This window comes from Apium graveolens, chromosome 7 (genome assembly GCF_009905375.1).
Source record: "Apium graveolens cultivar Ventura chromosome 7, ASM990537v1, whole genome shotgun sequence".
Lineage (NCBI taxonomy): Eukaryota > Viridiplantae > Streptophyta > Magnoliopsida > Apiales > Apiaceae > Apium > Apium graveolens.
Genome location: NC_133653.1, coordinates 43,524,281 through 43,546,525, shown reverse-complemented (window position 1 = coordinate 43,546,525; position 22,245 = coordinate 43,524,281). Strand labels below are relative to the sequence as shown.

Sequence of the window (22,245 nt, the reverse complement as noted above, 5' to 3'; positions counted from 1 at the left end):
CCAGATTATGTCTACAGGCTTGATAAAGCACTTTATGGACTTAAGCAAGCTCCTAGAGCATGGTATGAGACTTTAGCTCAGTTTCTTCTGGAAAGTAGATTCAACAGAGGAACTATTGACAAAACACTATTCTATCTCAACCATGACAAGGACTTACTTTTGGTCCAGATTTATGTTGATGATATCATCTTTGGGTCTCCAAATGACAAACTTTGCAAAAAGTTTGCCAAACTAATGCAGTCAAGATATCAGATGAGTATGATGGGAGAACTTAGTTATTTTCTGGGCCTTCAAGTCAAGCAGAGTGAAGAAGGCACTTTTATTTGTCAATCTAAGTACACCAGAAACTTGCTGAAGAAATTTGGAATGCAAGACTGTTCAAGTGCATCCACTCCCATGGCCACTGCAACAAAACTGGATAAGGATACTGGTAATTCAGTAGATATTACTGATTACAGAGGTATGATTGGCTCACTTCTCTATCTAACTGCTAGTAGACCAGATATCATGTTTGCTACCTGTCTTTGTGCAAGATTTCAAGCAGATCCAAGAGAACCTCACTTAACAGCTGTAAAAAGAATCTTTAAGTATCTTAAAGGAACAACTGATCTAGGATTATGGTATCCTAGAGAATCAGATTTTAAATTAATAGGTTACTCAGATGCAGATTTTGCAGGTTGCAAAATTGACAGGAAAAGCACAAGTGGAAGCTGCCAATTTCTTGGAGGCAGATTGGTTTCTTGGTATAGCAAGAAACAAAAGTCAATTTCCACATCAACTGCAGAAGCAGAGTATATTGCTGCAGGAAGCTGTTGTGCACAAATTCTTTGGATGAAGAATCAGTTACTGGATTATGGGTTAACATATTTCAAAATCCCTATTTACTGTGATAATCAAAGTGCTATTGCTATGACAGGTAATCCAGTTCAACACTCTATGACAAAGCACATCAGCATAAGGTACCATTTCATCAGGGAACATGTGGATGAAGGTACAGTGGAATTGCATTTTGTTCCCACAGATCAACAAGTAGCAGATATCTTCACAAAACCACTGTGTGAAGCTACCTTTACAAGATTGGTAAATGAACTTGGAATGATTTCAGGTTCTTTCTCTAAATCTGCTTAAACTTGTTCTATGTTATCAGACTTTATGATCAGTATTTACAGAATTAATCTCTTTGTGTATTCTGTGCTTAATTGATAAATGTTTTTAAGTACTGACTGTTGTCTGATATATATCTCTTAACTCTAATAAGTGATATATCTGTTTAAGTAATCATTCAATCCTATGAGGATAATTGTGCAAGATACTGACCTACTAGTCTTCAATAAACAAATGATCCCATGAAAGAAGTAATTATTTCTGTGGAAATCTTATGACACAAGCAAATTCTGATACTTGAGCTTAGTTTAGTTTACTTTATTCATCTTATTACTAAGTCCCAAATTAGAATAATGCTACTCATCTGTTTAAGTTCTGATTCTAGTAAAACTGCTGAATGTACTAAGTGCTGATAAACCTCACTTATCAAAAGAAGAAGAAAAAGAATCAAAGAATAATATCAGGTACTCCTTTGAGATCTAGAGTAAAAATGTGAATGGGACGACCCAAGTGCATAGCTGGTATTAAGTAAATATGCATTAGAAAAGCAAAATATTTTCTTGGTGACTTTTCACACTCTATGATTACTGGAGAAATACTCTGATAAAAGCATAAATTCTGATAAGCAGTCGTAACTCACTTACACTGAGAAGCCACTGTAAAAAAAAAGAATTTAAAAAGATGCATAAAATTAGCACAAAAACAGTTGAGGTGGACTCATGCATGAACTCATTTATCAGTAGGTTTCAGGATAATGACAGCTCTTTAGCAAAATTTTAATTATGACTTATTTCTAAGATGTACTGAAGTAAATCAGACTTTACTCTTTATTAGTTATTTAGCTTAATGCACACACAAATCACTCCATATGAATGATGAAATTTTTGTGGTGGTCTATGTTCTTTTAGACAAACAGTCACTGTGTCACCTTGCATAAATTCTGAGGACACGTTCTAGTTATATGTTCTGATGATTAAGTTCTGAAGCCTATAACTCAGAACTTGTATGAAAACTTACTAAAATAGATATTCCTTGTTCGAGTTAAGACATTATGTTCTGATGACTGTTAAGTTCTGGTATAGGTCTAAGTTCTGATTTTTCAGTCTAACCCTTTACTTGACTTATCTGTGAGTAAAATTTGGTAACAGTCTCAGATTAATTTAGAATATGTTGAAGTGGAAGATTAATAGTCTATGGTTAGGACTAATGGCACTCGTCCTTGAACAGTTCACTCTTGTTACATGTGCACATTCCTTTTCAAATGACTGTTATTCTTTTTCAAGTCTAGGGAGACGAGGTAGACTTAACTCTATCTGTCAGCATTAAATATCTTCGCGTCTCCTGGCATTCTCTTGCCTATATAAACAGTCACTTCACATTAGCCTTTCCATCAATTTTTCTCACAATCTTAACTTCATATTCTTTTTCAAAATCATCATGGTCCGATTCAACATGTTTTTGAATTACCAAAATTTTCATATGGAGCTAAGCTGCGCCGACTGGCAGCAGGAGTGGCATGTAACTGCCATTCCTGAAGAGATATGGGGCTCTGTCCCACAGGCGGTGCTGAACCGACTTCTGTTTTTCGAGATGGACTACCAGCTTCATCTTGATCGATTGGAGGAGGAAAGGCGGGAAGCTATCCGTCAGCAAGAGCGAATCATTCGACTCGCTATCTTGTTTGTCGAAGATAGGAAGAGGAAGATGACTTAATCTCGTCTTCTTCCTGTTCTTCTTCATCCTCAGCTTTGTCAGGCTTCTTAGCTAGGACTAAGGCTGTTGATGTTAGATTTAGAATCTTAGGACAAGATTGTAAAAGTTCTGATGTAATTTCAATTTCATCAATGTATTATTTTGATATATTAATGGAATTTGTTTTTGTCTTATGATCTTGTCTCTGAGAAATTTTGATACGCATTGATAAATCCTGATAAATATTCTGATGATCGTATAAATTGTGTCTGACTTTCAGTTCTGATAATGTTTTATCAGTACTTACTTAACTGATTGATTTTACTCATTCTCACACACATTTTTTTTTCAGAATATTGATATTGCAGAGTAAAATATTTGCATTAGTGGGAACAGTTTCAATTTTAAATTAAAACTGATTCATCTTGATTAATGGAATCTAGGTAAGTGGAACGGTTTTTCCTTGAAAAACTGCAAGTGGGTGGTAATTATTCCTTATTTACCGTGCCCATTACTTTTTGCCTTCTCTATGTATAACAGTTGTCAAGGTATTTACCACTACTTTTAAATGCATGTCTGCCATGTGTCCTCAACGGTTACTTTTTGTGTATAAGTAAAAGAGAGCAAAGATTGTCAAATCTTTTATTTACCTTTATATTTTATCTCTCTCTTTACTTTTCAATTCTCTCATCTACTGACGATTTTCTTTTAAGAGGCATTTTCTCAAACACATTACAGGTTACCGATTTCTTTCCAAACATAATGGCACCCAAGGACATTCTCTTTGATGGAGCAAAGTTTGTTCCTAATAACTTCTCTGCGATACTAAACACTACAGAGGCACCCTCTGAACTTCATTTCATTCAGGACTTTCTCACTAGTTCTGATATTGGGTTTGCTCTAACTGAGCCTACATCCATTTCTGGAGTTCAAGTACTGGAGTTTTGGAGGAGTGGAGTATATGACAATGGTGGTGCTCAAGGGTCCCCAAGTATAATATTTTCATCAGGGGAAGATGAGTATGTTGTGACTTTGTCTACAGTTAGACAGGCATTACAGCTACCTGAGGACTGTGTTTATTCTACTGTTGATGACTCAGTTCTTCAAAACATGATGGTTAGTCTGGGATATGAAGGAACATTGACCAAGCTTGGACAGTTGAAGAGATCTTTCATAAGGAGGGAATGGAGTTTCTTCTTTGATTGCATTACCAAAGCTTTCGCCAACAAATGTTCAAATTTTGATGCAATTCCCATATTCAGCCAACAAATCGGGTATGCACTTCTAAATCACACTGATTTTGATTATGCACGAGCAGTCTTAGGTTTTATTGGGGATAGGATGACAGAAGATCGCAATACTGTATATTTTGCAAGATTTTGTCAGCTTATTTATAGTTTTTGTTGTAATCAGCCCCAAAATTTTGGTGATCTAATTCCATCTTTCAGAATAGCTAAGAGAGCTTTTACTGATTTATTATCTTCTGATAATAAAAAGGCTGTGTTACGACCCCTCTTAATACCTCTCTCTGTCAAACAAGCCTTAATCACCTATGATCCTGTGAAGTACACTGCACTTTATCCTGATGTTCAAACATCAGAACCTGGTTCATCAGCACCTACCACCTCTACTCAGCCACCTCAAACCTCTCAACCATCTCTCAGAACATATCTCAAGTCCTATGTGAAGCCTACATCTTCTAAGTCAAAGAGAACAAAGACTGTTTCTCAAACACCTCAGAAGAAGAGGAGGATTACTTTGCGAGATGAATCAGATTCTGAGGAACAGATTCTTTCTTCAGAACCTGTGGTAACTGCAGCTGAGAAAAAGATTTCTCAGAAGGATTCTGAACTTGGAGGATCTAAGCTTCTCAAGAGGCTTAGAAAAATGACAATTCCTGAAACTTCCAAGGACTCTAAATTACCAAGGAACTACAAGAAACAGAGGGCACAAAGGCCAGTTTCAGATGATGAAGAGGAAGCAGCTAAGGAAGGGGATCAGGAATCTCTGATCTCACAAGAAAAAGAATTTGATCCAGTTACTTCTTCTCCATCTACTCCATCTCAGGAAACTGTATCTGACAAGGCTAATTTCCCATCTGTGTCTCTTGGTAATCAAGGCACAAGTGCTGATAATGCTGATCAACACTTAGTTGTGCCTGGAGTAATTTTCTTAGAAGCTCCAACAGCAACAAATCTTTTGCCAACACCTGTTACTGATGCTATTCAAACTCCGGAATTATCTAAGTCACCTTCTCTGCATCTAGACACTGATGATCAGACTTTAGGTGAGCATCAGGATATGGCTGTTGATCAGAACTTAGCATCGGATCAGCAATTAGAGAATGCTGAAGCCTCCATTGCTACTCACACTGCTATTATATCAGATGATACTGATTCTATAAGTTCTGATGCTGCACATGCTGGAGATACTGGTGATGCTGCTCCAACTGCAGATACTGATGCAGCAGGTCCTTCAGGACATATTCCTCTTTCTAAGTCTGAACTAGTAAAGAAGTTTGTTACAGAGGAACCACCAGTGCCTTGGAGTGAAACTCCTGCAGGTCAGGAGTGGACTAAGGAATGGAACTCAGTCTCATGTATTCCATCTGCGTTACATCTTACTGAGCACTTGACTAAAGCTGATGAAATGTTAAATTCTGATGATTTCAAAACTCAGCTTCGTGTCACTGCATTGAGTACTAAACATCTACAAGGTCTTCATTCAACCACTCATGCAGAAATACACAAGATTCAGGAGAACTTTATCAAGCAGGAACAAGTTTGGAAACTTGATAAGAAAAAGTTCTTTCAACCTTCTATTGACAGGATTGCTTATATTGAGAAGACTCAAGATCGTCAACAAGCACAGATTGATCAAATTCTGCAAAATCAAGCTTCTCAGCAATCACAACTGACTAAAATCCAATCTTCAGTGGAATTGCTTATCTCTCTTCTACTTCCTGCTGATGCCAAAAAGGGGGAGAAAGTGATTAAGTCCAAATGCAAGGATGACAAGACACTGCAAGGAAAGGATGATGAAAAAGATGACCAAGGAAACTCTGGAATGGGTGGAGGTCATAGTCAAGGTAAACTATTCTCATCAAGAAATGCTGAAATTGCAAGTCACAGGATAAGTTCTGATACTGGAAAGAGAATAAGTTCTGATACTGGTAAAAGAATAAATTCTGATGAACTTCTAGATCTTGATGAAGAAATGTCAAGACAGTTATTTCTTCAAGAAAATCCAGGAATGGACTTGGAAAGTTTAAAGGAAGAAGAAGCTAGACTTAAATCAAAGAAAGCCACATCTAAATCTGAAGCTTCTGGTAAAAAGTCACTTCCAAAACTGAAAGGTATTGTGATTAAAGAAAAGGCACAAACTGAAGCAACGTTTGCTAAATCACAACCAAAGATAGATCCAAGATCCAAGGGTAAAGAAAAGGTTGGTGAACCTGTTAAAGTTTATGTACCTCCTGTTGATGAAGAAATTACTGATAAAGAAGATAATCTTGCTCTGACTTCAAGAAAAGTTCTTAAAACAACCTCTGACACAACTCAAGTTGTTCAGAGTCAAGAAATTAAAAGTTCTGATATTCAAAAGAAGCAAGTAACCTCTGACACAGCTCAAGTTAACTTGATATCAGAAGGAAGATCAAAAACACTCCTACCAGGATTCACTAAAGCAAAACAAACTCAACCTTTGAAGACTACTGCAAGTCGTTTTGAAGCTAGAGTAGTTACTGGAAAGGAAGCAAGAGATAAAACTGGATTGGGAAGTGCTGATGAAAGAAGAGTACACAACACTACCAATGATCCAACTTCCTTGAGTGAACCAGGTATTGGAGCAACTCCTGAAAGATTGAATCAACTGGAATCTGTACAAATGGTTTACCATACCTACTTGAAGGAACACATCTTGTTGTATTTCATGACAGATGGTAAGGTTTATCATATAAGACAAAATGCCATTCCATTGAAGTATTTTGAAGAATTGGAGCATGTATTATTCTTACTTCAAGTGGATGACAGATTGACAGGGACTGCTGCAAACTATTTGAAAGAACAGATTCAGAGACAGAAAAGACTTTATTCTGTTAAGTCTGACAGCATATATGTTCCAAAGTACAGAAATCATAATGGTGATATTGTTGATATGAAGCCTAATACTGCACAGATCAGAACATATCTTGGTATTAAGGGGCTTGAATTCAATCTAGAGTCTGACAAAGCTTATGTCATAAGACTAGATCAGGAGTTGAGAAAAGCAAAGATTAATGATCTCAGAACTGCAATATTTCAAACGGGTGAAGATACTGCAGAGCTTAAAGATATCAAACGGAGAATGATTGATGAACTCAAATATGCCGAGAAATGTTTGTTGAAGAATTATCTCAGAACAACTCCTGACATCAGAGAGATCAGAAAATGATGAAGCCAAGTCGAAGATCTACAACTGCTTAAATTCTGATGTGTATACAGACTAAAGTTGTTATCAGAAGTTGAATTGGTAAAAGCTTTAAGGACTGTAAGTTGTAGTTATCTTGTCTAATTCTCATGCATTTGTACTTAATGTTTTTGACATCATCAAATATCTGTTAAACTTGTATATTTTGCTAATTTACAAGTTGGGGGAGATTGTTAGATATATTTGATAATGTCATGGCTAATATGTTTTATGTTTAGATTTCAGATCTTATTTGAACAGGATAAATCAGTACTTAACTGATCAGTACTTATACTGGACGTCAGGACTTAAGGGATATCAGTACTTATGTTATCAGGAGATAAGCATCAGGAGATAGATATCAGAACTTAAGTGCTGAAGGACGATCAGATAAGGACAGTAGCTGATTAAAGTTAAGAAGATCAAGATAAACATAAGAAGAGATATGCATGAAGAAGGAATTTCATAAAGAATGGAATACTTGGAATAAAAGATATCTGATTGATATATATTAGGAAGCAGAATTATATTCCATATCAATTAGCGATTATCTTGTAACTGTGTAATATATAAACACAGACATAGGGTTTACACTATAAGTGTTATCATTATCGAGAATATTATTTACTGTAACCCTAGCAGCTCTCGTGATATTTTGTTCATCACTGAGAGATAACAGTTCCAGATTGTAACAGAGTTTATTGTTTCAATAAAGTTTGTTTTCTGTTACATAAGTTCTTGAAGTTTGATTTGATTGTAATAAACACTATATTCACCCCCTCTACAGTGAAAGTGTGACCTAACAAGATAATAAAACAAAACATATATAGTCTAACTTCATGCTACTTCACTACTTTATTCCAGCATCTTTAAATATCTTCATAATAACATGGAAATGGTAATGCTTCTTTGTTCTCAAATCCCTGCTAAACAGGCTACCACATTCCTTTTGCAAACACCAAACGCATGTGACTGTGTTGTCACTCTCAACAGATATTTGAATTTGATCATCCATCTGGTACATGTTTGTCATCCGTCGGGTAGCTTTGTTGATCATCCGTCGGGTTGCTTTGTTGATCATCCGTCGGGTAGCTATTTTGTCACTTGACTCCATTTCATTTATACAGAATTGCAAGACATCTTATATTTACAATTAATCAACCTATTATGCATATCCACTAGTAGTCAACATGACTCATATGCTCCTACAAAATCTACACAAAGTTGTTTGCAGAAATGTGCTACAAATCTCATTATTACATAAGCTACTCACTCGATGGATGTCAAATCGTCATTCGTCGGGACTATAATAAATCATCCGGCGGGACTATATTTGATCATCCGTCGAGTTCTACAAAATTCACTAAATTAAATCTACTAAGGTGTTTTCTTTAATTTATCATCAATTTCACAACATGTTCCTAACACATTATTCATTTCATTATATTTTAAATAAATTAACTAATATTTTAATCAAACATATTCTTAAACTAAAACTGAATATTTAAATTTGAGAGGGGATTCAGCTTTTAAAATATTACTAGCTTAAATTCCGTGCGATGCACGGGTTCCGTTAAAATTTAAATTTTATTTATTCAATCATATAATAATTTTACTATATTTATATAAATATATAATAATCATATATTTATAATATAAAATAATAAAAGAATTAGATTTAGTAGAATATGTTTTGATCATAGTTTAACGGGATAATGAGACTAATTCTTGAAGTTTAGCAATTTAGTAGTTTAGTATATGTCTAACACTGTTTATTTTTATTTTTAATAACCAAAATATAGGGATAACCATTGAACCAAAATATGCCATATTCCGGTTATTATAGTATAGTATAGTATATACTTACTCATACTTAAAATTTACAGTTTTTGTGCAAAAAGAATACGGTCATACGATAATTGCTATTTTTTGTATTTATTATTTTTTCATGATTATTAAAATATTTATATATAATTAGAATATTTTACAGCTAAATATTTATGTAAATCATTTTTAATCAATTTCTTTTAAACTCTTAAAATAATTATCAAATTATTTTTGAATAATACAACTTCTTTTTTAATATTTTAATAACTAAAAATTGATTAACAACGTGAAGCGCATTAAGTTTAATTATTTATATTAAAAATTTATCATTTATCAACCAAATAAATCCATAAAAAAATATAATACACCTGTTATTTTATTCTAATGTGTCGGAATGAATGAATATTAAAATTAAAATGTTTGAATGTTGTGAATGGGTGTCGACTTTTACAAACTTTATTTAGTTATATTTAATAAGTAAAATTTTTATCATAAGAGTTACGTTCATATTGTAATTTTTTTGATGTTTATGATTTTCCAAGATCATTTAAAAGTTAGATATATATAATCAGAATATTCTTTCAAGTAATGATGATTCATGTAAGTTATTTTGAATCAATTTTTGTGAAAATCTATTAAAATTGCACCAAGAGGGTAGAACATTAACAAATGAAAAAAACTAAAAATGTATTTGCTTAAAAAGAATGAAGCAAGATTAAGTAAAGTACATCTTTTTATGAAGTTTCTTTTCAATATATATCAGGCTTTACGAACAACTTAAGCCAAATAATCAATAGATTTTATAACTTTTATTTACCACTTTATAAACTTACAAATGCTAATTTTTGTCATCCCATATAGGATTTTGTTAAACACAAACTTTAATATTATAATTTATGTAACATATAACATGCAATTTTCAGTTTGTCATATGAAGTACCACATAATTGATCTCAATAGATAATATAATCAAATACGCATTCTTCAAAAAGAACATAGTGTTGCGCGTAGCACAGCTTTATATCCCGGTTATACTTAAATCAGAGATTTGGAAAGATTAGGTAATATAAAAAGTTTAAAATTACTTTAATATTTAGAATTATAATAAAAGAATAAAACATGTAAATTAACTCAATTATATGACTTGATTTATTCCTTTCTTGAATAATTTAAAGAAAAATGATTAAATTAGTCACATAAATTATTGTATGAATTCTTTCATAGATAAATAAAATTGTTATAATCTTAAACTAATATTTATGTCACTGTTAGGAATATGTTATGAACTTGATGATAAGTTAAACAAAACACCTTAGTAGATTTAACTTAGTGATTTTGTAGTTCTCGACGAATATTCTAATATAGTCCCGACGGATGAACTTTACAGTCCCGAAGGATGACAACTGAACATCCATCGAGAATGTAGCTTATGTAACAATAAGTATTGTAGAACATTTCTGCAAACAACATATTTAAGTTGAGTAGATGTTGTAGGATTCTGTAAGTCATGATGACTGCTAGATTGATGTAGAGAATAGGTTGGCTAATTGTAAATATAAAATGTCTTGTAATCCTGTACAAATGAAATAGAGTCAAGTGGCAGAAAGACTCCCAACGGATAATCTACAAAGGCTCCCGACGGATGATCACCAAGGCTCCCGACGGATGACCAACTAAGTCCCGACGGATGATCATATTCAAAATAGCTGTTGATAGTGACAACACAGTCACATGCGTCAAGTGTTTGCAAAAGGAATGTGAAAGCCTGTTAAGCAGGATTTTGAGAACAAAGAAGCATTACCATTTCCATGCAAATGTAAAGATATTCAAAGATGCTGGTTAGAGTAATGTAGTAGCATGATATTAGACTAGATTTATTTTGTGTTATTGTCTTGTCTTATTATCATGTAACTTGGTGATATATAAATCAATAGTAGCAAGTAGAACAAATAACTGAGTAAGCTTATTTTCCAGAGAAATAGATAAGGCTGTATTTGTTAAGAATTTCTCTGTAAGTTTGTTTGTTCACTTGTAAATCAGCTGTTTGCTATTCAAAGCATCACAGAGTTCTCAATTTGATATATATATATATATGGTGGATACATTCAATTCCACCAGAAAGTTTTATTACTTAGTGTTTTGATTTCTATTATTCTTCCATTCCGCATTACTGCAAATCAAACACTGTTATATATATTAAGTTAGAACATTTTTAAAATCTCAAAAAGAAGCCAGAATTACATTCAACCCCCCCTCTGTAATTCTTATTGTATTGTTTGGGAATAAAATACACTTTAAACAAATTAAGACATTTTTATTTGAAAAAATAATACATATTATATTATTATGTTAGTATATGAAAAATATTTGAAATCATTCACGAACAAAACTAAAAAACGATTTAAATAACTCTATATTAGTCCTTAAAGTCGAACACAACATAAACATGCAGCATGCATAAACGATAAATATACATATACCATCGTCATGTACTTAACAACATAGTATTGACATTTTAACACGAGAACGTCTAAGTTGGAATGAAATTTTATCAATTCATACACGACAAGTTTCAATCACTTTACACCCATATATATAGAAACTACACAAATTATGATTAATATCAACAACCTTTAACTTAAGATCACAGACAACTAAAAAAAAATTCATTATCGGAATCATCAAAGCTTAGAAAAATGAAACTGGAAATATTGCATGACACATTATCACTCAACAGGCTTAGAAAAATGAAACTGGAAATGAAACTGGAAAGATTTTCAACAGGCTTGAAAATGATTGAGAATAAACTGTTTTCACCGACATATTTTGTATACTTTATTTAAGTTATTAGAGACTATATACTTTATTTTTCAACAATACTACAAGAAAAACGTCAATATACAACGGTTCCGAACTAATGTCTAAAATGCTCGAAACCGATGTCTTTGTGGGTAGGGATGGTAATCGGGTCGGATCGGGTCGGGTATTGCAGAATCCATATCTAAATCCAAAAATTTTATCCATACCCGAACCCGAAAATGAATACCCGAACCTAATCCATCGAATTTCGGATCGGATTCGGGTTTACCTGAAACCCGGATTTTTTTTGAATTGGATATTTATACCTGAAACCCGAAACCCGAACCCGAACCTGAAATCTGAAAATTTGTATAATTATTGATATTGTAAGTTCTTGGAATCGAACACACGACTTGAAGAGAAAGAGTTTTAACGTGTCATCTTCAACCACTCCACCACATCATTAATTATATTATTATATGTATAGCTAATTTTAAAAAAGTCAACTCAATTGATACCCAGTTTTTTAGATTTATTACTAAAAGATATTTTTTTAACCTTATAATTATTATCACCAGTTTAAATTATTAAATAATTATATTTCATTAAACTTTATAATTAGTTAATTTTAACATAAATATAAAAAATATGTTTCAATAATTATATAATAATTTATATAATGTATATTATAACATATATATTATATTATATTGTGTAATATATAAAATTCTAATATTATATATATAATATATATATATAATAATAATTCGGGTTTTTTCCAGATTTCGGGTTTGGATCGGGTTCAGATAGATATTCGGATTTCTGATCGGGTTTCGGATCGGTATACCTAATATCCAAATCCAAATCCAAATATTTTCGGATTTAAAAATTAAATCCATATCCAAATCCAAATCCAAAAAATCGGGTTCTAGTAAATCCAAAATTTCGGGTTTCGCATCGGGTATCCGTCAGATCGGATTATTTTGCCATCCCTATTTGTGGGTGTAGTAAAAAGTCCTTGTTTTTCACATGTGAAAGACAATATAATACAATATTTCTAGATAAATAACTGATATATTAGACATACCAACACGTCATTTAGTAACTGATGTGAAAAATAAGAAACAATGTCAATTAACCATGCAACAACGCTTCTGTAAATTGAAAAGATGTGTTATGCACAGACCAAGACATCGGTTATTGTCTGATATAAAATAGTCATATTACCAATAAAGAAAGCGATGTAATATTATAAAAATATATATGGTTGTGTTTGTATTTTGGGAGTGTTGAGAGAAAAAAAAGATGATAAAAGAGATTATAGAGTGAGTGATAGACGAGAGAGAATTGAGATAATATCGAGGATGAGAATGAAAGAAATTTTTAAGGTTTTTTTTTATCAAATTGGGATAAACTGTCTTCGTTTTTTTTTGTTTTTTTTTTAAAAGTAGTTTAGAAATCGATTTTGTTTACAACGGATGTATAAAACCTCCTTTAATATTGTTCCTAATTTACGGATGTTAAAAATATATTTAACATCTGTTGTTTTCATTGCGATATGTACGAGATGATGTCCACTATTTTCTTATAGTGCAAAACATGTACAAACTGAAAACTCAAAAATTATACGTAAATTATATGCAAATTATACGCCCAGTATTCCTAAATATAGCTAGATAATGACCCGTGCCTCACACGGATTATCGTGTTAATTATATTTTATACTTCTATTTTAGAGAAATGGACAAAAATGTTACTTTGTGATGAAAAATGGTCTAAAATATCTTTTCTGAAAAATTATGCCCCAAAATGTCACTTGATCACTTTACATCGTGTAGCGTTTGGTAAACAACCCAAAACGCTACACGTTCCCTTTTTAATTTTTTAAAGCTATAATGTTACTGCATGTAATGTTTATGATATATTCTTTATTTTTTCTTATTTTGAGCTTTTTTTGGTGTATTGTTTAAGGGTCCGGAAACACCACTAAATATTACATTTTCGATAATTCTTTTTTATTTGATATTTTAAAATTTAAGAGTATACCAAAAAACAAATTATTGCACCGATTTAGGGTTTAAGGCCTAGAGCCTAAACCCTAATTTAATCTAGGCTAGGAACTAAAAAAAAATTTAAATTAAACAATTTTAAATTGAAGTTAATAAATTTTAACATTTTACATTTCACCGGTCCTGTTTTGGATTTTAGAAATAATTTAAATTAATTTTTTATATTATTTTAGGCTTTGATAAATTTTTATTTGGATTTTAAAATATTTTTTTTAAAAAAAAGTATGTGTAAAACGCTAGATGAAGTAGTATTTTGAGGCCAAAATGCTACGTGATATAGCGCTTGGTGCCAAATTTTATTCTATGTCACGTTTTGCACATCTAAAAAATGCATAACTTTACACGATGTAGCGTTATGAGTTTTTGCCTAAACCCTAGACGATGTAGACTCTTAAGTTCATAAGTGATATTTTTGATCATTTTTTGTCCAAAATGACATTTAGGGCCACCACCCTTATTTTATTCCTCCAACGATAAAAAGTAATAAATTACTTTTTTTGGGAAAACAAATTCTAACCGAAACCGTGCTGGGGTTAGGGCTTTTGGCCGGAATAAATAAAGTTAGGAAAATAAGGGAATTTTTTTTAAGCAGCTCTTTATCTTAACAAGGGTTTTGTGAGTCGACTCTATTTAGAATTTTACCCGCCATTTCTCCATTTTTCTGCCTCCTCCCTTTTCGTTTCTTACCATTCTTTTATCTATTTTTTCAACAAAACCGAGATTTAATCATTTTTTGACAAAATCTTGTTAAGTACATTGTTATAAAGATTGTTATTCGTACCCATCCTTTTGGGATGTTAATATTTTATTTTGATATTTTTGTGTGTCCTGTTACGAGTTCAGTAAATTTTCTAAGAAGAATTTTATGATATTTTGATAAATATATAAGACTCGCATCAAATCTGGGACGGTGACGGATATTGTAAGAACTCACATTTCATAACGTAAAACTGTTCATATTTCTAAATATTGGGCTGCATATGATGCTTATGTGAATGTCAATTGTGATGATATTATTTTCACAAGTGGTGTATATTAAATTAATCCAGATGTCATTGTAATAATTTTTAAATTGAAAAAGTTGCATATACAATATTTTAAGCGATTTGAAAACAAAATAATTATTTATTTGGCTTATTTTTTGTTTTATAATCAAATTGCATAGTTCGGAAATATATTCCGGTTGTGTACTACTATTTTAATAAAAAATTCCCTTATTCGTCAAAAAAAAAAAGGAAATTAAGGGACAAAAGAAATGGTGAAAGCAATCGAGTGGTGAAGGGATTCAACTTTTAGGTGGCATGCAATCAATTGTGATTTGTGAATCCCCCTGATCAGCAGGATCTTGGAATTTTCCTCTCCCAAATCAAAACAGCTAGCTGGTCCTCCCTTTTACATAAATGTAAGGAAAAGAATATTCAATATTTCATTCATTCATGTTTCAAGTTTCAACCACTATTCAAAATTCAATCTTTCCCTGCTCCTCTCAACTGAATTCATTTGTACCATTAACATTTGATGCAACTACCCTTACATTAAAACTCTCTGTCTGTGATATCCTCCTTTTTCTAGGTACGTCTTGCTCTCCCATCCTATTGTTCGAAATTAGCAAGATCGGAACCAGGTTATATAATATGCGGAGTAGGATACGTTGTAAAATGTTCAAACATTAGCAAAAGTCAGGACGACACGGTTTATGGGAATTCTGTGTGCAATCTGAATTTAGAAATGGGCAGGGCAGTACACTTGCTGAATGAATCTCTGTGTCTTAAATATTTTAATTTGTTTATCTGAATTATGACTCTGAAATTCAGATAAGCATAGAGTATTGTGATTAGGTCATCAAAAACCTGAGCAGTGAGCATGAGATGCAACTCCTGAAAACAAAATATTTCATCCCTTATTATAGTAATAGTATTGAATTTGAACATGGTCCAGTGGTACTACTAGTCTTCTGCTCTGTCAAACACCAATAATTCAGCAGATATTGTTGTACACATTTATCATCTTCATCTAACAACTTAGTCTATCATCACCTTCCTTCACTTTTAACCCTTTCTTCTTCTTTTACTCTAGACTTTCCCAGTCTCCCTCCACTTTCACTTTAAATTTACCACTTTTACTTCTAACTTATGCAACTACTAAAAAAGTAAAAACAACACTATAGTAAGTACTTTTAAAAGTTTGAACTTGAATATTCCACTTTTACTTTGGGTCTTCAATTTGTATCTTAAAATTACTATTACGATGAGGTAAAATTTATGACTCAAGAAAATAAAATATTCTAAAAATACATTTGGGAGTAGAGATAAAGTCTACATTTTGTCCATATTTCATGGGACAAAATATCGTAAAAGTTTATTCATGAGCAGAAATAAAGTCTTACAAGTTACAAGCAAGTTAAAGTTAAAAACATATGATACTAATTCCAGAAAAAAAGAGATAAAACGAAAGATAGACTTTTGCAAACAGATCTGTCTTTTACCTGCAATTTTGATTGAGTTACTTGCTACAGAGTACAACAAGGATAATCTTGGTCTAAAAGGCCGAACCATATCTTCCCTAACATAGTTACCATATGATTTTTTTACTTACAATAACATGACAAACACTAGTGGGGCCTGCCTTTGACAAATATATTTTAAGTTACTATTTTACCCCTACATTCCTACAGAAAAATAAAACATTCCAAGGACACAAGTGGGTTTTCGATCAACTCATTACTTGTCGGTGGCCTCTTGCCTTCTTTATTGCTTCCCTCCTTTTTTCTTAAATTCTCAGACAAATCGGATCTGACCCGACCCGGTGACTTCCCTGTTTTTCTAACAGATGGGCTCCGACCCAAGTTTTGTCTTGACAAAGCATTGTCATTTCGGATCACCGGCGACCTTGACCGCCGGCGAGAACTTTCTCCGGCATCTCTAACTGGCCTCATTTCCTTACTATTATTCGGGTCGACCCGTTTGTCTCTTCCAGGTACGATCCGAACCCGATTAGGAGACGGTTGCTCGGGTCTTCTCGCCGGAGATTTCGCCACTCCCCTCTCTCTCCTCCCATGTAACTCACCGGAATATGACCGGCGCTTGAACTTCTCCGGTGACCCAATTTTCCGGCGAAAATCTCCGATTTCTTCATTTTCTCTAGAAAAGCTCTCACTCATAGAACTATAAACCTCCGAGATTTCAGAAACCTCTTCTGGGTTATCAAGCTTATGAATCTTTTTGAAATGGGTCTCATTTTTTTCCTGAAAATCATGAACATTTGGCTGTAAAGATTGAATCTTGTTTTGAGGTTTCAAGATTCTTGGAGTTGTGGGTCTTAGTTTTGGAGTTTCAGAGAGAACTTCTTTGACTGATTCTTCTAGTAGGTGTGGTGGTGGTGATCTTGGCAATGGTGCTTGGTTTGATGCTGAATTTAATTTGTGTTTGCTTACAAAACAACCCATTTAGAAGACTACCACTGTATGTGTGGAGATAGGGTGTTAACTTGTTTATTGGGAGAATGAAGAGAGTTTATTCATGGTGATACATGTATATATTATACACAATGTTGTCTGTGTCGAAAGATGTGAAAGATGTGATTGGGGATTTCGGGATGAAGAGGATGTCTATATATTGGGAGTGACAATGTGAGCTCATGCTGATATGTGTATATATAAATAAATTTAATTACATAAAATAACATCGAGTAAAAGAGAGTTTTATAAAGTAACATTGTTGACGAGAAATATTCGATCAGTTAGAATTATTTAACAGTGCCATGGGTCCATCATCCATGATCTTAATCACTGATCCATGCAATAAATTGTAAACGAATTTTCCATTGCGTGCTTGAGATCACGAAAAAAACGAAAATTTATAATTTTAGCATATTTTGATCTGCTATTTTTTAATAATAGTGATGAATTTCTTCGTTCACATCAATTTTATTAATACTTGAAATTATAATTTTACGCGTTTATAATAAGCAGGTAATAGAAAAATCGATATTATAAAATAATTATGGTCATTTTCTACCATTAGCGGTTAGTTATTAGTAATAATGACTTGAATTAATTGTTTTGTCTAACTAATTGATTAAGGTACATGTTTGATAAGTAGCAGTTGTTAGTTAAAAGTGAATTTAATTGGACTGGCTTTTTAAATCAAATCGCTATTTTAAAAAAGTTAATTATTAAAGTTAGAGTTTTTTATGATCAAATGTCTAATTTAATTTTAAAAATATTTTTTTGCCAAAAGGCTAACTTCTATACAGGAATTAAGTTGTTTTGATTAATTAACTGTATTTAGATATTTTGAATAAAAATATTTAGTAATTAAATATTTTATTTTACAAATTATTTTAATTAGTTGATCATGTTTTGAATTTTATCCTACCTAAAATGAATGGCTACATTGTAATCAAGTCTGGAAAATTTTCAGAAACCGTATATGTAGTCTGCACGGAGAAAGGGAAAAAAAAGAACAGACATACGCCAACTCAACTCACTAACCCTGCCATAACACATTTCAAACAACAAATGTAAGTGATTATTAAAAGCTCGGAACCCACACTAAAATGGCTGAATCAACTGCATTAACTGCATTCTGCAATCGGGATTAATGAATTAAATCGGGAATTTTTAGAATACTGTGTGATATAGATATGGACAGTACATGTTAGAACCAATTTTCGGCCTACAAGACTTGGTCTCTGACTGCTGCTTCGGCCTGCAAATAGAAGAATGAGTTTACTCGTTTCAAATAGTTTGAGTGTGATAATAGAATGAATTGTCACATATAAAACATGGAACCAAGTAAACGTTACGTCTCTGGAATTTTCGGGCGATTCCGCCCAATTAGAGAGGTGGACGTTGTGGCCAAGATGACCACGTCCTTCCTTCCTTTTCTTGTGGTCAAATAACTACTGTAATGGGTAGATGGGCCTCCAACACTACGGACAATGTGCACATACCATTCAGTAATAGTTACTCCCTCTATCCATCCAATTGTATATCGTTTTTTTTCTTTCAATATTCGACATATACTTTAAGGTGAATATAAAGTATATATTTATAATTTATTTTTTAAATTTATCTTTTTCTTGTATTAAAATTTAAACATCAAATTTTTATTTATAAAAATAAAAATTAAAAATTATTTACGAAACAATACTTTAGAGAAGTATTAAAATACGTGCTGAGTACAGAGGGAGTAATTTAATTAGTATAACATGTAGCATATCTGTGAGGGTGACATAATTGGGGAGATTAAACATAGAAAAAGAGTGGTACAAGTGATGTCAGATATAGAAAGAGGAGGGGTAGGCAACTAGCAAGTACCCCAATGGAGTGTAAGTGTAGTTTTCAGCACTGCTGTGCAGGGGGTCGTATTGAATGAATGAAAGAATGGGTAGGTTCGGTTGGTACATGGGATCAGAATTCAGATCTATCCCCCAACACTCACACACCTTGACTACTTTGATGACCGATCACTAATTCTTGTTGGAACTGATTGTTTGTATTTTCCCATACCATTTGCTGTTACAATTTAATTATTTTTATTTTATTCTTTAATTTTAAAATATTTGCAGACTTGGTGACAGCTGATGATTGAACAACACCAAATAAGTTTCAAGCATTAATTCCCATGTTCTTCTGCGTTTTTCTTCCTAATCTATACTGTGATAAGGGTAATAGGATATTAGTATGCGGTTTGTGTGACTAACCCACCACAAGCACATGCTAATTGTTGTGTCATTATTTTTCATTATTACTCACATGTTAAGCTGTAGGATGAAATTATGTGCATGTTTGGGAGCTTTCATTTCACCATATATATGGGCATAACTGCCGTTTTTAAATTTCTTGGACTATTTGGGAAAAAAAAGTTGAACATGCTTATTTGCCTGTTTTCATTGATAAGCAGAAAGTTGGGTGGCTAACATTCAACATTTCATTCATCATTCTTAGACTATTAAGTACCGGTTTAGGTAATCTTAAAATAAGTAATTTATGATTTAAAATTTATAAGTAATTTATAAGTGATAAGTAGATGAATACTTATAAGTTATATATATAAGCGTTTGGATAATTTTACTTATAAGTCAAAACTTATTTTACTTGAATAAATTTAAATAAATAATTTTTAAACATAGTTACCTTAATTCTTGAAATTTAAGTTAGATTAACATTTAAATATATATTTTAAAAGTAAAGTTAATAAAAAAGCAAAAAATCAAAATAAGTTGGAAAAAATACGTTATTACCAACATTCAACTTATCAGCTTAAAAATTGTAAATTCAACTTATAAACTGATTCGACAAACACTCTTCGATAAGTTGCTGCGGGCTTATAAGAGTAAGTCCAATACTAAATGTAAAATAGTTATATCTATTGCTATAATATGAAACCAAAAAGTGTTTTTTGGTGCTAAAATAAAAGTTGCACTCCAAAGATTGTTTCATAACTAGTTTCAAATTTGCATAAATCTTTTAACTTCTACCTAATTTAATATTATTTTGATATTTTGTGGTATACAAGACAATAATTATTTAACTTTTCCCCTCCATTTATAGTAATAGATGATGTGACAAGGACCAATGATACATATTTTCATCTAAGTATGACACCCCTTTAAAGTTATGTATTTTTGAATTTGGTGTTATAATATAGCAATAGCACCAAAAATAGCATTACATTAGACTTGCTCTAAGTCCTAAGCAGACTTATAAGTGTTTGCCAAACAGGCCCTAAAGTTTTGGACCTGCACACACCCATACGTGAGTAATTGATAATTTGTGTAATTCAATGTAAAAGGGTTCTAATCTTTAATATATACTAGTTTAAAACCTATGTGCTGCACGGTTTTTTTTATACAATTAATATTTTATTTTATTTATTTGAATATTTGTTCATTATATTTTTTAAAGAGAAATCATGTCGAAATAAATATAACTTAATATATCTATATATATTTCATTATATTATAATAGTTATTTTTAATAATTAAGTTTAAAGTAAATATTTTCATATAATGGCACGGTGTTTAAGAAATATATAACCATTCCAATTAAGTAGGTCTTGTGTTTCAATCAAATTCTTTTATTTTTAAACTAGTTAGGTTGTTGATAATATTCAAATTTTGACCTAATTTATATAATAACTATTACAATTAATCTAATAATATTTTTGATTTAAAAAATTCAAACAATTATATTTAATTTGTTTTTATTTTTGTTTAAAAACGAATTACTATGATAGTTTTGTTTTAACATGGATAAATAATATATATTATTTTATTTTAACCGGCCAAATTATATTTTGATTTTAATTATATCTTATTATGGATTAATTCTATAAATTTTTAGACCGGATAAATGATATACATCATTTCGTTTTAGCTCGACGCCATATACCGACCAAAATATCATATCTAATTTTATTTTAGCTCAGTTAAATTTTATTTTAACGCAGATGCTTAATATGTATCATCTATATTAGCCCAAGGCCATTATACAAAATAACAAATTATATTTTGATTTTAATTTTGTTTTCATCTGGTTCAATATTTAATTTTTTTTGGGCGAATCAATAATATTTATTAATTTATTTTAGCATGGAACCAAACATACTAATCAAATTCAACCAATTATGCTTAATTTGCTTTTAATCTTATTTTAACTCCGACCAATAATATAATTTTATTTTTGTTCAAATGAATAATGTATATTGTTTTGTTCAATTCTGAGGTCGTTAAAGCGATAGTTGGGTTTTAAAAAAAGTAGTATGAATGGTATAGATACGTAAATAATATTATAATTATATAAATTTAAATACCATACCGATTAACTGACTATCAAATTTTTAATATTTTGATGTGCTATCACGAATTTTTCATTATTTTGAAATAGTTAAAGAAGAATCAAATTAAAGTGTACATTAATATAATAAATACAAAAAAAAATATTTTAACCAGCTACGTCCATTATATCACCATTGGATTATACAGTTTGTCTCTAATTTTGTATTAGCCTCTATTCATAATCTACATTAATTTTATTCACGTTAGGCTCACCATATTAACCTACTAAATATATTATCGTTATTTTGGTTTCCACTTTATTTTAGTTCGGACCTATAATTACGTAAATTAATTTTATTTTAATCAACTAAACTTATAATATACGTTAATTTTAATTTAATTCGCCAAACCCATTGTTTTCATCGTTGAATATTATCAGTTTTAGTAGAATAGTATAGAGGTTTATTTTTGTTTTAGACCAAACCCCTGATATATATTAATTTTACTTTAATCTAGACTGATATTA

General features: G+C 31.6%; 1 protein-coding gene across 1 annotated transcript; it reads right to left on the bottom strand.

Annotated features, from left to right (window-relative positions):
* Positions 1-16,240: 16,240 nt before the first annotated feature.
* On the bottom strand, positions 16,241-17,567 carry LOC141675100 (uncharacterized). The gene has a single exon (XM_074481821.1). The coding sequence runs from the start codon at positions 17,380-17,382 to the stop codon at positions 16,606-16,608; it is 777 nt and encodes a 258-aa protein (XP_074337922.1). The 5' UTR covers positions 17,383-17,567; the 3' UTR covers positions 16,241-16,605.
* Positions 17,568-22,245: the final 4,678 nt, after the last annotated feature.

Coding starts and splice junctions, on each gene's coding strand:
- LOC141675100 (XM_074481821.1), bottom strand. CDS start 17,382: ATGGGTTGTTTTGTAAGCAAACACAAATTAAATTCAGCATCAAACCAA.